Source organism: Poecilia mexicana, unplaced genomic scaffold (assembly GCF_051168715.1).
Source record: "Poecilia mexicana isolate PSO_F unplaced genomic scaffold, ASM5116871v1 scaffold_19, whole genome shotgun sequence".
Classification (NCBI taxonomy): Eukaryota; Metazoa; Chordata; class Actinopteri; order Cyprinodontiformes; family Poeciliidae; genus Poecilia; species Poecilia mexicana.
Window position 1 is genome coordinate 7,923,828 of NW_028263388.1, and position 17,128 is coordinate 7,940,955.

Consider the following 17,128-nt stretch of genomic DNA (forward strand, 5'->3'; position numbering starts at 1 on the left):
TTTCATTGTCATATTACTAAATGTCAGTGCTACATAGCAGAACTGATCAAATCAAACTACATGGCAGACTGGGATTGCTTTGTTTCACTACCCTGTCATAAATTTGATTTAACAAACACATGTGGGGTTCCTCAAGGCTCGGTTTACGGCCTACTTCTTGTCACATTCTCTGAATAGCTCAGATTGTAGAGTAGCATAATTCAAAATATTTTACCACATGCTGATAACACTCAACTTTTTCCACCCCAACAGGACCACAGCGTCTAACAGGAAGAGAATGAGCCTGATCTTACTTTTATGTCAGTGACGGGAAAGCCCAGGACTTCCAGTAACTTATCGGAGAACTCTGGAGAGTGAAAGAACATCCTAATCAGATCATATTTGCAGACATAATATTCAGAAACATTCTGGCAAATTCTGAATTAAGTTTTCTAAAAACTTCTAAACTTTTTCGTCAGTCATGCTTTTATGTCTGAGTTAGGCGCCTGTGGTACGAAGTGCTGGGGCAAGTCAGAACCCCAGAACCCAACTCTCCTGCCACTCCAGATAAAATTGGCTATGGGCATTACAGAAGATTCTGGCAGCAGAGCTCTCATTCACCTCAAGACATCTCAGTTTTTGGCACATCAGGGACAAAAACAGGGTGTGTACATAATCAGTTTTTATAAGCTATCATCAGTTAGGAGCTTATAAAAACTCCAAATATTAAGTTTGGAGGAAATATTAAGAAATCCTAGCCGCAGATTGCCTCTTAATAGAACAAGAGGCATATCTTGTCGTAAGGGATCTGAGATCTGCTCTTCCTAAAACTGTTGCTACCTCTAGCTCTTTTACTGGGTCTGGCTTGTGGAGTTATCAAAAATAAAACCCACCCGGGTTAGTTTTAAAAATGACACATTTTCCATCTGTTTCACAAACACAAAACAAGCAGGTACAAGCTGCAGAGGTCATTTCAGGTGTGGGATTTTCATTTGGAATCTTTCTCTTTTTTTTTTTTCCTGAAACACACCAAGCAGTCCAAGGAGCCTTAAAACAGGGAGCAAAACAGGCCACCGTCAGTCAGACTGCAGGAGGAAAACAAGCCCTTCGGGGAGCTAGTGAGAACATTCTTAGAAAAGCACGGTGAGCTTAGAAAAAATGTTTACCGAGAACAACGGTGGTGGGTTACTGCAGGATCCCAAAGAGTAAAACCTCTCTGCAAGAGGGAGGCTGGTAATTACCAAAGTGTGCTACACCTGGATATGTGAAGACTAACAGGATTGTTGTTTATCTCCACCATACTGTTAATCCAAACTTCACGTTGCCTGTAGATGAGCTCAAGGACATCGTACCGTAATCTCATTGGAATAAGTTTAGATGGCTGAACTTACATCACCAAGTGCAATGTAAACATTCGGGTGCAGTGGTTTAAAGTTTAAAGAACGCCACCCCTGGAGTAAAAGCGCCATCTGGCGTTTATTATGCGCCTTTGCACGTTTGATAGACTGAAATAATGTACTTACTAAGCGCCACCTGGCGTTCAAAGAGTATAGCAGCACCATCCGGTCGAGGTACCATTAGCAACTGTGCTAATGTTTTTGGTCAGCTCTTTACGAATATTTTAACTCACAATATGCACCTACCTACCGGGTTGTTTGTTTTAAATCAGGTTGACCGGGTTGTTTTGTTTGTTTTAAATCAGGTTGACCGGGTTGTTTTGTTTGTTTTAAATCAGGTTGACCGGGTTGTTTTGTTTGTTTTAAATCAGGTTGACCGGGTTGTTTTGTTTGTTTTAAATCAGGTTGACCGGGTTGTTTAGTTTGTTTTAAATCAGGTTGCATACACAGATTCAGGAATTCAAGATAAATAATACTTGTGCTGTGAAAAAGTTTCAAACCAATCTAAATGTGTCTCCACTCAGACACATTTAAAATGACATTGGTTAAGTCTCAAAAAAGCCAAGAAAACTGTTAAAGGAAATAACCCAAAGACTTCAACCCAAAGAGGGGGGCAAGAAAATTCATAAACAAGAAATTAAATATTTATAAATGTGATAATTCAAAAATAACTGCAAGTAGACACATTAAATATTTCAAGTTCAGTTCAGGTTGTTTAATGGTAAAATGGGGAATTAACTAATTAGACATAATCGGATATTGTTTTTGCCCTTAACACAGAAATCTTCAATTCTGTTTCATTCCTTCAAATTTTCCCAGAAGAGGACCATTTGTGATACTTTAAAATGATTTTACTGAACAGTTCAATTATCTTCTTGAGGTATTTCAAAGTCTATAGCTGGTTTTTCACTCAGAACATAAATTTGTGTTAAAACTTTCAAAATATACATAAAAGGAGTTTTTCTCCATTTTAAAATTTTACCTTTTTTTCACACGATGTGACAACACAATTTAGTATTCTCAGAGTTAGTCATAAAGTGAGCCACATGTTACCACATCAACAAACATAGTTTTTATCTGGTAGAGCTAAAGTCAGGAACAAAGCACACACTGATTAATCTTCCGTTGTTGTTTTTTTGTTCTGTTTTTAATAAAGGCATATCAATATTATTATTATTATTTATTTTCATATTTTTGTGGTATAGAATTCAAGTTTTTATACATTTGGTTCACAGAAGAATCACACATATAACTGAAGCATCCCTAGATGATACAAATCTCTCACAAGTAGTTTAAATAAAGGTACAGTACAAAAATAACATGGGTTTTTATCACAAAAGTGTATTTTTTTTGTCTCTCGTGAGGACGGTACAGTGGCACAGTCTTCTTCTTTGAATAGTAAAATAAAAGTTCCTCCTTGTTAGCTGTTTTGCAGCAATGAGCCAAGTTTAAATATGATACATTCACTGGCTTATCACACTTATCACACTGGCAGAAGGCACGAAGGAGCAGGCTTGGGTCAAGCAGCGTCTGCGTGTATGGCTTTATTTTTTCCTGTTCATGAGACAGAAGGACAGCTGTAAGAGTGGCTGCAGGTGTTAACAACCACTCCGAAAAAGAAAAGAAAGGAAAAAAGAAAAGAAAAGAAAAGAAAAGCATGTCTTCTGATGAGAACTAGAACTTTTCCCCCCCAAATGCAATTTGACCCAAGCCTGCAAAAATGAGTTCAGGCTTCATTCAAAATGAGCAGAAAGTGCTCCTAAAGAAAAACATAAACACAATCATGTAGCAAGTCCAGGTAAGAACAAAGTGATGAACAGCTCTGCTGCCATGTTTAAAGCCCAGAGTCAGGCTGCGATGAACTGAGCTGATCCTCTACTGTGCCAGTCCTGCGTCTTTAGCCATGCCGTAGAAGATTCCTCTCTTTGATATGAGGTTTGTGGGCGTATCAAACTCTGCTATCTGTCCCTTGTCCAACACCAGCACTCTGCAATGAGAGAGAGAACAAAAGGTACTGACCATCTGTGGCTGTTCAATCAGGACTTTACTAACCACTAATGCACCCTCGCTAGCTAGCTAGCTTTTTTGCATGTATGGGTAAGTGCAAATTTACCGTCAGCTGTCAGTCATTCCCTAGATTAGGGCTGGGCGACATGGATGGAAAACGTATTGCGATATAAGTGTTTCATGTCAGTCGATATCGATAATTATTGATTTGGTTTTCATTTTGTTGTTGTAAATATCTGAAACACTGCCAAGCTGGTGACTTTCCTCCTTTATTCTTAAAAAACAACTCCCCGCTGTTGTTTTTTTAAGCAGCTATGAGGCACGGTGGCAAAACCTGAAACTGTTGCTGCACAAATTACTCGACAGGTAAACCAAAGAGCGAGTGAACTGATGCCGTCAACCTTGCTTCGTTCACCGTGACAGGTTAAGCAGATAAAGTTCAATGATCACGTATCTATCACGTTACCCTAAATTTATTGTTTGTTCAGTCTAAATTTTAACTGAAGGTGGCATTAGAAAGGTCTTTAAAAGCCTTAAGTTTGACTTGCTACCAAATAGCGGTTAGCGTTAGCCTCAATTGCCTCTAGACACAACGCAATGAAGATGGGAAACTTTTGGTTGACAGAAAGTGACATCCATGAGAATATACGAGATGAAATAATCCTGCCATGACAAAATGACAGACCTTAATTTAAAAAAAAAAAAAAAAAGACTTAAGGATGCGTGGACACCCTGACGAACACACCATGAAGAGACGGACTTCCTCTGTTTAGTTAGAAATGGGAAATCTTAAACTGTATGCCAGATTCATATTTTGACTTGCACTATGCATAATAATGTTTCTCCTTTACAAGGAGACCATCTACTTTGTATTGGTCTCCAGGTTCAGTCCTGCAACTTTTACAACTTTTCTCTGCTTCAACACATCCGAGTCCAACAATCAGGTCATCAGCAGGACCCTGGAGAACCTGACTGCATACTGAGCAGGTGATACGGCTATTTGATTTAAATCACACAAAACGCTAATAAAATACTCTAAGGTTCGTGATCATAGCTTGTCAAAATGTGGGAAAAGTTCCTGTTCTGGTCCCTTAAACGTTTAGTCATAACACAGGGACAACACCACATGTTGGCCGTGTTGCCAGCTGCCACTTTCTCAGCATAACAGCAGTGAGGGACAATGATTTGCAGACGTCAGTCTCCATCAGGCTTAACCGTAAATGTCAATGGTTCCTTTTATTATGAGTCCTGCTTCCTGCTCCCCAACGAGAACCCAGCATCCGCCGGCTCTGTTCCCAACGATCAGAACTCCGCTCGATTCCCCAAGATGGATGTCGGCAGCAGAAGCTGGGAGATGTAATAAAAGCCGGGTTCGAACAGCTGATCTTCTTTACACTCGTGTTGGCGACGGCCATTACCGGAGGTATTAAGGGATCATTCAGAGGACAGAGGCTATTGTGATCAATAATTCACGTTAATGTGTGACAAAGTGTTGACATTGTCCATAAAAGTGTTCGCTTTACCGTGACGTCAAAAGACTGTAGCTTAGGAACAGACGGGGACTCTGATCTGTGTCTTCACTCTGTGTTTTTCCATCGTCAGTCGCTCATTAAATCGTCTTTTTCTGATCGAGAGTCTTGGATTTTATCGTGATTTTTCTGTGAGAAGCAGGGCTGGGCAATTAATCGATTTGATCAATTAATCGCATATTCATTAAATTAATTGCATATTCTGCCTTTGAAGACTTAATTTTTGGTAAATCTTGATTTATTTTTTCACTTTTGCACTTTTTGGGTTTCCGTAGTTCAGACATCAACAGGCCCATGGTCGCCATCTTGTTTGACAAGCGTGCTTCACAGCTTCTATTTATTTGGGCTTTAAGATCATGTAAACTCACAGACAGGATGATTGAACTAAAAACCAGCTTTTCAAAATATCTCCATTTGTAATTTTTATTTATTTTAATCAGAGATGTATGAGAGAAAAATAGATTAAAATTGGTATGAAAAAATCTGATTTTATGTTTAAGCCGTATCGCCCAGCCCTAACACAAATCAGTGATTGTCAAGTGGAAGATGGATTTAATAATCTGACAATCTAAAAATTGCTTTTGTATCAGAGTAATAGGGGGCTAAATGCAAATGCACACCACACTTTTCAGATTTGTACTAGTGAAACGTTTTGAAAACGTTTGTTTTTATATTAAATTACAATAAAATACATTCAAGGTGGTGAGAAGATGTGGGGGAAAAAATCTGCCCTTTTCTGACCTTGTGTAGTCCATAATAGTGTTCAGTCTGTGTGCGATAGTGAAGACGGTGCAGTCTTCGAACTGAGTGCGGATGGTGGACTGGATGAGGTCGTCCGTCTCCAGATCGATGGCCGCCGTCGCTTCGTCCAGGACGAGGATCCTGGTTTTCCTCAGCAGAGCTCGAGCCAGACACACCAGCTGCCTCTGGCCCACGCTGCAGATCAAAGACCAGCAGACGTTCAGTAACAAGAACCAGATACACATCTGTTCAGCGGCTCCTTTTTAGTCTGCTGAGCGCACCTGAGGTTCTCTCCTCCCTCCGAACACTCCAGCTCCAGCTTTGCCGGCTGGTTGCTGACGAACTTGTGGAGGTGCGAGTGCTCCAGGGCTTTCCACACGTCGTCGTCGCTGTACTTCTCAAATGGATCCAGGTTCATCCGCAGAGTCCCCGAGAAGAGCACGGGTTCCTGAGGAAGAGACAGACACCGGCTTGTTACAGACAACGAATATGGAAAATCTTAAAAGACAGCACATTTTCAAAATATCGCAAAAAAAGCAAATTTGGCGTATTTCCATCTGTTGGTTTGAAGTAGGGATGCACCGATCCAATTTTTTTTTTTACTTCCGATACCAATATCTGAGGTTTAGTATCGGATTGATGCCGATCCGATGCAGAAACACAGCGTTGAATTGACTTCAAAATGTTTCTTTTTTTAAAACACGGACATAAATGTTCTGAATTACAAATTTATTTGATAACTTTGCACACCAGTAGCTTCACAAGCTTGGTCAAACATGTAAAAACTTTAATTTGTTCAGTCAGCACACTTATGGGTTGAACAGCAAACGTAAAATAAGTAATAAATAAAACTGAAAGTGACAAAAACAACTTGGTCCAACATGTAAAAATAAACTCCAACAAACCTTCCTCCACTATGGTTCAGAAAGTTCAATTAGGAATTCTGAATATAATGCAAAATAAAAAACAAAACATGATGCTGCTCAGAACACAGAGCATAGAATTTGACTGAATAGATCTGCTCTTACACACGGTCACTGATACCCAGTCTAGAGTTTTTATCAATATCGTGATTGATATGAATATGAGATCGGAGCATCTCTAGCTTTAAGTGAACCAACCAGGATTAAAGTGTACCTTTGCCAGATGTTGTTACTCATGCCTAGGAAGAAACTCAAATTTTCAGAGTTTCGTGTCCATAGTAAGGCTCAAACCCACCAGTGGATGAAAACCAGAGGTTATCCTAAACTTTTCTCTTGTCCATCATTTTACCAGATAAAAACAAATCTGTCGTATTCTATTTTTACCTGTCACTTTTTAAAATAATAATGACCTACTCAATTAAATTGCATATCATTTGCTTTAATTAGTATTTAACAAGCTGAACAGACAATCCACACTGTGCAATCGGAGGTCACACAGATCCATACATGTAACTCGCACTTAAATTATGAAGATGGACATGAATTGTGCAGCTGCTTGTGTGTAATCAAATGTCTGTGAGCACACAGACCTACCAGTGGATGAGAGAGTTCGCTACGTCAGAACTTATTTGGTAAATGTGTTTCCATCTCCCCTTTAGCGCATTAACACCTTTTCACAAAATCCAAAAACCACCTCAACCGGGCTTTAAAACATTTTTGCGAAATTTAAAATGTTTTTTTCCATCAACCTTTTCCCCCAGTGGACTATAAGCCTGGCGGGCCACCAGGCTTTATTTGCCACCCGACCAGACTGAGCGTTGTTTGTTTATTTTAAATAAAGTTTTAGAGACCAGCAACAGTGGCAGTAAAGACAGATTCATCTAAGTTTATAGTTGACGCTTTCCTGCCCCTGCATCTGCCCGTTGGCCTCACACACATTTCCAAATTATGATGCCTGCTCACGCACCTCTTCATCTTTGTAGCTTTTAACATCTTCAACACAAAAACATGGTGGAGGAAACCCCATTTCCTCCCAATACTTCAAAAAATGCATCAAAAACCGGTGACAGAAACACGGCTGGTGTGCCTGCGGCGTAGTGACGGGGTTTGTACCTGAGGAATGATGGTGAGTTTGGACCTCAGGTCATGCAGGCCGATCTCCGATATCTTCACGCCGTCAATGGTGATCTCCCCTCCAGCGGCTTCCAGCAGTCGGAAGAGGCAGAGCGTCATGGAGGACTTCCCAGCTCCGGTGCGACCCACAATGCCGATCTGCTCAGGATCAAACCGGGTGGTCACCTTTTCCGTGCCTGATTAAAAATCCATATTAATTTAAAAAATAAAAATAATATTGTCGCTACCTTCTCTCCTCCCTTGACGCTGAGCGTGATGTTCCTCAGGACGAGGTCCAGACCCTCGCGGTACCGAACACTGTACTCGTTGAACTCCACGTTGCCCTGCATGGGCCACTCCGGAGGGGGCTTCTTCTCCTCCACCTCCCATGGGGCCTAGAAGAGAGAACACACCTTTTTCTGACAGGAACACTTTCTGGTAACTTTTATCAGAAGGGACATTTTCTTTTTTTTTTTTTTTTTTGTATTTTGCTTTTAAACCAAAGCATTTCATCAGGCGTAGAGCAGCTAGTGAACGGAGGGAGCCGTGCTGCTAAAGTACAGCATGTACAAAACGCAGTGTTTGTGTGGGGCAGCAGGCGGGGGGCTTGTTGGAAGCAGGTAATGTAACATTTCTGGATCTAGTTACGGTTTATAGGAGCCGCGCAGCTCGAGCTGAGCAGCACAGCAGCTTTATGAAATGTGGCTGAATTCCTGCGTTTTTCATTCTAGCATGGAGTCGGTCTGGAGGTGTGTGTGTGTGTGTGTGTGTGTGTGTAAGAGGGCGGGCGGAATCACTGATTTAAAAGCAAACACATGCTCAGCCCTGCATGAGCTTCTGTGGAACATGAGAAACAAGCATTGCTTCTAAAAACATTTTAAAAATAAAACAATGATGCAGCTAATGATTATTTTCGTAGCGATTAATCTGACGACTAATCGATTAATTTCATAAAAAAATGTGGTAAATTCTGCAGCTTATTTTATGTATTATTAGAAAAACATAAGAACAAAATTCCCTTTTCAGATAACAAGAATAATCATATTGCCTAAAATGCAATAACAGCATTCCATTAGAGAATATATTTACAGACACAGACGGTTTTTCATCTTTAATGCAAAAAGTTTTTATATATTTTTAAACAGTTTTGGCCTAATTACTGCTCCGAACTGTGTAGTTCTTTCAGCAAATGGCTACTTAAGATTCTTTATACTCCACTTAATGATTATTGTTGCACAAATAAGTAGACGATTATTCCAATAATCAATTAATCTGATTAATTGTTTAAACTGAGGATGCTCCACATACCTCGGTCTTGGTTTCGGAGTATTCTTTCACTCTCTCCACCGCTACTATGTTGTTCTCCAGGTCGGAAGTCATCCGCACCATCCAGTTCAGAGACATGGTCACCTGTTCGAATAATCCTGGTTTTAAAAGTCGCTCAAGGCCACATGGTGAAATCTACTGACCAAGATCCCTGCTGACTGGGCTTTACTGGTGCAGCAGCACAGGCTCCCACTTTTGAGGGGGCGACCAAAAAAAAGTTGTTATTTTTTTTGGGCACAAACATCCCACTGCTTGGGCTCAGTTCACTGGTTGTAATTTTAAAAACATCGTTGGATTTTAATTAATTTAACACTAAAATATCTTCAAATATAAAGATGAAATTATGGCACGTCTTTTTGGGACCAACTTGTTGCCACCTTCCATGAATAAAATATATTTTTTCGAGGGCATAGGTCACCAGAAGTGGCTCCAGGAAAGAGGCCCTTATTCTTCTAAATCCGGCCTTGGCAGTTGAAGAAAAGCATCACCACAGCATGACACTGCCACCACCACGTTTCAGCATAGAGCTGCTGTGCTTAGGGGGATGTTTTCCTCCAATTGTGGACAAAAACTCATATCTCTGATCAGGACTTGATTTCTTTTAACAATAACTTTCCTCCTGCCTCTCTGCCATAACTTTCAGTTCACTAATTAACTTCTGAAGACACCTGCTTGTTCTGGATTTTATTTAGAGGCATTAAAGTAAAGGGAACATGTCACACATTTCATACATAGATATTTTTTGTAAACCTTTTCCACCCACTCCCCAATGATGCTCCTCTGTGTGTTGGTCTCTCGCTTAAAAATAAATCAAAACACACAAATTTGGAGTGGAAAAGGCTCTGCAAGTGCAGCACATACAGTAAAAAGTTGCTCAAATAGCAAGAGTTACATCACCTGGAGCGCGTATGACACGGACAGACCCACAAGGCCAGGGCTCAGGGTTGCCTTTCCCAGCACAGCGAAGAGAGCGGCAAACAACACGATGCAGTTCCCGATGAACTCGATACGAACTCCCAGCCACCTGCGTGACAACGGGCGTCCAGTTAGAAACCGTCCCACTTTATACTGGCATTATGCAAAGACTCTGTGTCAGGGTGAAAAGATAACAATAGGCCAGAGAGGTGATGGTCGGTGCGCTGAGAGGAAATGAAACGTTTCGTCATCAAGATGGTTATAAGAAATAATTACATCGAGTAGAAATGATTGTTGTCTTGCATCTTGTTGGCACTTGAAAACAGATGACCTTAAACAGAACTTTGATTCTTTTTCTCATTTACATGATACAACATGACTGTACATTTCTAAACAATTTCTAAATAGTAAAATAACTTTACAGACATCAATGTTTCCACTGACTGGGTTTTGGAAATGTTAACATGTTTGGAATTTAGTGCCAGAAACTCAAACTATTTTGCAAGTGTCCAAGTTGTTAATTCCCACTTTATTTTCTTTACTAATAATTACTATTTGCTTTGTGAATCAGAGGCTGAGCAAACAGTGGGAATGAAGACAGGGAAAAACGGTTCTGTGAAGTCAGACATTAGTGGATCTGGGTTGGTTGCATTTTTTTTTTTTTTTTTTTTTTACATTAATACAAATTGTAAAGTTGAATCAATCTAAGAATATAAGCTAGTTTTTGGATTTCTTAAACTATATTCCCCATTTGTGGGCTTCTTCTTTTACAAACAGACACGGTGTCCTGACCCGTCTTAAATGAATTGCTAAACGATTAATCGATGTCTAAATTAGTCGTGATTTATACGATTAATCAGTTCAGCCCTACTTTATTTAAACCCTATAAATTAAAAAGAAAACATTGAATGAATTCATATCTATTCAAAGATAGGCAAGCAAATAACTTTGGAAATACAGTGTAAAAACAGAAACCTTGCTCTATTTTAGTGTTGGGATTAAACCGCCATGATTTCACTCTGCTAAAGTTGCTCGGTCAAATATTAACATTTTCTACAAGCGTTTCCTCATAGACCAAGGCAGTTAGTGTTTCCTGACTTAAACCGGAGGGAGACTTACCTGTTGGACACGATACCAGGGTAGTAACTCTTTTGGTTCTCGTCCACCTTCATATCGCTCATCAGGACAAAGGCAGTGTGTCTGCCGTAGGCTCGGATTACGCTGGAGCCGGTGATGGTCTCAGAGAAATGGGAGTATATGGGAGAGCGGCTGACCGACTCCAGGCGCTTAAGCTGCCGTGACGTGGCAACGTAAAATCTCTACAGGCGTCGAGGATGGAGAGAGACAAACATGGCGTTACAACCTGACGAGGCCCTCGCACGTGTTCAGAAATTACAGAAAGACAAAAATGCACAAAGATGAGTTCAAACACACACACGTACACACACACACACACAAACATGCGCACAAATAGTAATAATAATAAAAGCAGCTAAAAAAAAAAAAGAACAAAACACCTGCAGAGTTATTTGATATTCCGGGTTTCAGATTTGATCATTTGCCAATCGCCATCAGCTCGTAAGCAGCACGCTGACCTCAGGAATGCTGTACGCTCTCTGTGCTGCGGCATGTAAACACTTTAATTAATTCGCCGGTGCGCTGCTGGATAGTAATGTTGCAACAACAACTCAGCACCAGTGGAGTGGAGCTGCTGGTGTTTTGTTTTTCATTACAGATGCAGCATATTGTCTTAAAAAAAAAATCACATTTATAGTCTTGTAAAGAGGATTTATTATAAAGTGTTAGGAGCCTACAAGCCTTTAGTATTGACAGTATTTCCTCAGTTTGTTTCCCAGATCAGTTCAGGGAAGGAGGGGGTAAAAAACAAAACAAAACAGAAGAAGAAACAAAGAGTCATGCAGCAAAGAGCAGACCATGCAGGGTGGATGTTATGAAAAAGCAGCAGGACAGAAATTACCCTGTTATTACAGACTTTGCTCATTTGGAGGTCCAGGTAGAATCACAGCATGAACACACACAGAGTCTTCCTTCGATAACCACCAACTCTGAAGCCTGGCGCGTAAATACTGATGTGCTGGTTTTGATCCCAGACAGCCAGCGCTTTGCAAAAGTGTTCCGAACCCTCGGCATTCTTCACGTTTTGTTTCCTCACAGCCACAAACTTGAATGAATCGTAGGGATTTTATGTCGCAGACCAACAAGTAGGGCATGAAATTTGATTTCCAAAGATTTTTTTGTTCCCCCCCACTGATGAAAATCTGTAAAGTGTGGCATATATTTACATTCAGGCCTTTTAGTCTGACACCAGCACAAATGAAACAAACAAATAAATGTCTGAATACAGCTAATCTAAGCATTTAGTGCCACTTTTTCTTTTTAGCATAATCAAGTAACTACCGTGTTTCCCCGAAAGTAAGACAGTGTCTTACTTTCTTTTTATCCCCAAAAGCCCCACTATGTCTTACTTTCGGGGTATGTCTTATATTGGAAAAAAATTGTTGAATTTTTTGTTTTAACCATAAAACGCGGAAGTGGGCAGGAGGCGGCGCTCATTAAGATCAGAGGGAGGTGGCAGACGCGGCGACGTATAGAGAGGGGGACGGTGCGGACGTGGGCAGGAGGCGGCGCGCAGCTAGATGAGAGGTGTTTCCCCGAAAAGTAAGACGTATGTCTTACTTTCGGGGTACGGCTTATATTAGCCGACCCCCCTGAAGCCCCCGATACGTCTTACAATTGGGGGTGTCTTACTATCGGGGAAACACGGTATGTTAACTTCAGTTGTTAAAAAAATGCCATAAAAACACACATATAACTTAAACAAAATGACCATGTAGTTTAATGCCTTAAAACTGGGAATCTGTCTCTTTAAAAACTCCTGTTCTTTTAGAAACTCCGTCCTTCAGGAAGCTATCACATTAACCTTTTTACCAACGTTGCTCTGAGAAGTAGCTCGTATGATGAGCTCTGCAGGTGTTTGCTAATTGCTGCTGGCTAGTCTGAAGGAGCTGACTGGGAAGTAGCAGGGAGGGATGCTCTGTGAGTCAGAAGCTTGAAAGCTTGGAAGCTGCAGCTCGGAGGAAGAGCTGCGCCCTGAAGGCAGTGCTAGATCTGACCAAGCATTTTGCATAGCTGAATGGTTGCCAGATGGTCAAAAGATTTCTCAAACAGGCATGAAAGAATCAATCAACACTCGGGTATGTTTTTGATGAGGGAATAACACTATCACTTGATGTAAAGCTCAAAAAAGTCGATTTTTGATTCAGCAGATTTGAACGTGTTTCCATTTTGTTGTACTTTCTGTTGGTCTGTCAAATAAAATCCCCAAAAAACAGACTAAAGTTTGTGCTGGTAAAATATCAAAATAACAAAAGGAGCATAAACACTTCTGCAAGTCACTCTTAAATGTTCCTAAACCAAGCCCCATGAACCACTTATGCCCAGTTCTCCTTCTGATTGTCAATATGATGCATCAAGGAGCTCAAATCCCTTGGTTAGTAACCAGCAGTTTCAAACAGTTGTAACAAAGCACTAAGTAGCAGCTGATTTTTTTTTACAGTATTCATTTTTTATTTGAAAATCGCTCAGTAAAAACGTGATTACTGCGAGGATAAATGTTCCACACACAGAATGTAGTTCTTTTTAGACGTCAACAACAATGACTTGGTAGGCTACTTTAGTCACTTTGTGGACATTTTTAAATAATATTTAGCCAGACAAATTATATTACAACAAATATTGCGAAAAGAAGATGTGTACCTTCTAAGATAATTGCCAAGCTAACGTTTAAATTAGTCTCTGGAAACAGTGATATGGGCAAATATTGTCATATCTTCAAGACTGTGAGGTATTTAAGTGAAGCAGAGAAGCAATGCTGCTGGGTTGAAAGTGTAGAGAAATATATATAATATATGTAAATATTGGTTATCAGTTTTAGCAGCAATATCAATATTGGATATCAATACAAGCCCAAATGTTAATATCGGTCCATCCATACACTTAACTAATCAAAACTTGTAGAAGCTCTCAGAAATCATACCACAAGTTTTGTCTGAGCATAAAGTTCCTCTGGTAGGAAAATCTAATGTTACACTATGATTTCTGCCTTTTATAATTGGAATGACAGAAAGTGTCCTTCGAATAATCTTTTTGCAGCTACATCACTTTAGCAGGCAAAGCCTCCCAAGTAATCTCTGTATACAACAGAGGGACTTTCAGCTGTTGCCATTCATTAGCACTGGATGTCTTGCTAATGATGGCAGAAAATAGACAATGCTGCATCACTGGCAGAAACAGTTTATTTATAGTCTTCTGAATCACAAATTTACTCAAAAATGGTCATTCGCTTATGGGAAATTAGACAGATTGGGTTTACCAGAATGGTTTCAACTTCCTGTCCAGAAAGAATTACTCTACTTTTCTCAAACAACATTTCTCCCAGCTTCCTTCTCCTTACTGGACAAATGACCATACAATTATTTGCGTTTTAAACCGGAGTTTTTTCTATTACTACTTTTCTGGATCTCCATTGTGTTAAACTTGATACTCTATAGTTGGGTGTTTCAAATCTCAGGAAGCTATGTACGGCACTTATTGTGTGTTTATTTTGTTTTTTTGTTTTGTATTTATTTTTGTCATCAAAAATAAATACAACTAAGGTAAGCTCAAACTTAGGCCTAATCTACATTTCATCCACACGAACACGCTGTTTAATATTTAATAAAAACAATTATTTATAAGAACTATGACCAGAGCGGAGATTTAACAAAAAAAACTGTTTAAGTGTGAGCAAAGAAAAACTTAGATTTAGAGTCCCGTGCATTACGGTGATTTAAAAAAAAAAATCCAGTAATAAATCCACAGACTTACTTTGACATGATTCCCAATTAACATTTTCTTGTGTTTTACTAACTTTATATTCTAATACGCTACTTAAAAGTAGGACTTGTAAAACTTACACATCTGTTTACACAAACGAACCTCCTGGCGCCTCGTTTAAATCCCAACAGTAAACTGTGGTAGTTTTGAAGCAATCTGATTGGCTGTCAAAGGTTTTAGCTTTGCTCTACACTGCCCCCTGCGGGTTTGGCATGTTTAAAACAACGCTCAGGAGCGGATCTGTGCGAGTTCATGCGGATGAAAACTTTTCTGAAACCAATCAAGTGTGTACGATATATTCTTAAATGTCATTAAATGAGTTACTCGTTTTTATACGTGTGTACAACGCCACAGTTGAAAAAGAAAAGCTATTAGTATGATGGCAATAATAGACCTTTGATGTTAGCCTTTAAAGAGGATCAACAAATTTATTTGTGCCATAAATAAAACCCTGCCTCAAATAATTCACTGTAGCGAAATTCAAATTTAAATCCAAAATTTCAGATTCTTCAGCTAATGTTTTGCTGCACATCAAATACGATTTGTTGACGTAAACAGCCCAGCTAAATTCTGCTACTAGCTAACGCGCTCCCGCTCTAACCTTCGAAGCTACTACACGTGAAGCTGCTACTACTACAAACTAGCAGAAACAAATCAAACCACAGCCGATCTAAAACACTACGGCGGCAACGATTACTGCCTCAAACACATACAGCAGTCTATAAACACCACACTCGCTCGGCAACACTCACACCCATGCATGTTGTATTCATGAGTTAGCACACTTGTTTCCTATTTACCTGAACCCACCAATAGAACACCATTAACGGGGCTATGACTATGAGGAACATTGGGGTGAGGGCAGAGCATATGAGCAGCACATTCAGTGTGTACCAGAAAGTGCGCATCCATATGTCAATATTATCGGGGATGTGGGAGTCTATAGCATCCACGTCTTTGCTGAAGCGGTTCAGTAACCGCCCAGTCGGGGTGCTCTCGAAGAAGGTCTGCGGGGCTCGCAGGACCCCCTGCAGCATGTTGCAGTGTGTGAGCTTGGCCGCCCGCAGCATACAGTAGGCCCGGCACAAGAGGCAGTTAACCAAAATGAGCACACCTGCGAGAAGGGGGAGGACAACACAACAACACCTGTGTTAAATAGTTAAGGATCTGCTCCGACTGTCTGTCGTACACAACAAGTTCAACTTTCTCAGATCAACAGAAAACTATTAACACCTGATGAAGTGAGGGGAAAAAAAAGTTAAATCTGTATTTTTATTTTTCATTTGGCACAGGACGTTTTGCTCTGTGGAAAAGTGGCATTCTTCACCGTTCTGAGGGATTTTCTGTGCCTGCAGAAAAACATTGTGACTAAGAATATCAGCTGTTTCAGTAAATCAGTTTGGCTTGTTGATTGTGAATAAAGTGATGAGTGCAGGCAGTGGTTAACTGAGGCAGAAACACTTTATAATCCACCTTACAAAAACTTACAAATAACTCTGAGAAAGAAATTTATGCCATCCAGGCAGCTGTATACTGCAGGTAACATATTGACTGGTTAAAAGCTCTCCACAGAACCCCAATTTATAAAAATATAAACTACTAGGAATTGACATTGACCCTAAAACAAATTAAAATGTGTACACCTAAAATTCATAGATTCATAGCGTATGCAATGAAATACAATGCTTTAGTATACATCCTTCTTAAAATGTTGTATATCTTGTTATATTACAAAGTAACTTTTTTTATTAGGATTTTTTTATCATTAGCATAAAGTACAAAATATTTGGGAAGTAGAATAAAATTGATAAACTTTTTTTTTTACACAAGAATCTGAAAACTGACAGACTGGATATATGGCGTCTGTAAGTGTCAATTTTCAGGTTTTGCCACAGGTATACAGCTGGATTAAACTCTGGACTTTAACTGGGCCAGTTTAATACTTGATATACTTTTATCTAACCAAGTAGCACAATTATTAAAGTAGCACAACTATGTGAAACTACCTAAAACTTTAAAATAAACACATTGAAATTTAATGGCACAAAATGTGAAAAATTCAAGGCTTATGAAAACGTTTGCAAACCATTGTAAAATCCAAAGCAGTACGGCACTTATTGTGTTTTTGTTGTGTTTATATTGATTTAAGGAAAAAAAAAAAGTGAACTCTGATAGTGTGCACAACAAGCCTATGTAAACATGGGAATCCTTCATTGTTTCTAATCAAAGCAAATCTTTAAAATGTGGCTGGCCTTGTCTAAAAATGAAACCGCTTACAAAATCTTTCAAAACATTGATGCAC

The 17,128-nt window shown here is 39.7% G+C and overlaps 1 protein-coding gene across 3 annotated transcripts in view; it reads right to left on the bottom strand.

Annotated features, from left to right (window-relative positions):
- Window positions 1–2,069: 2,069 nt before the first annotated feature.
- abcc3 (ATP-binding cassette, sub-family C (CFTR/MRP), member 3) overlaps window positions 2,070–17,128 on the bottom strand; it is a 60,278-nt gene continuing 45,219 nt past the window's right edge. For 2 of the 3 annotated variants that reach the window (XM_088000917.1, XM_088000915.1), the window contains exons 23-31: window positions 15,627–15,940; window positions 11,050–11,249; window positions 9,913–10,039; window positions 8,998–9,099; window positions 7,938–8,084; window positions 7,690–7,848; window positions 5,935–6,101; window positions 5,654–5,848; window positions 2,070–3,363 (exon numbers count right to left, since the gene is read on the bottom strand). In XM_088000917.1, coding sequence (XP_087857043.1) covers window positions 3,252–3,363; window positions 5,654–5,848; window positions 5,935–6,101; window positions 7,690–7,848; window positions 7,938–8,084; window positions 8,998–9,099; window positions 9,913–10,039; window positions 11,050–11,249; window positions 15,627–15,940 — 1,523 coding nt within the window. In that variant the 3' untranslated portion in view covers window positions 2,070–3,251. The remainder of the gene's footprint in view (window positions 3,364–5,653; window positions 5,849–5,934; window positions 6,102–7,689; window positions 7,849–7,937; window positions 8,085–8,997; window positions 9,100–9,912; window positions 10,040–11,049; window positions 11,250–15,626; window positions 15,941–17,128) is intronic. The other variant, XM_088000916.1, reaches the window with a different exon arrangement.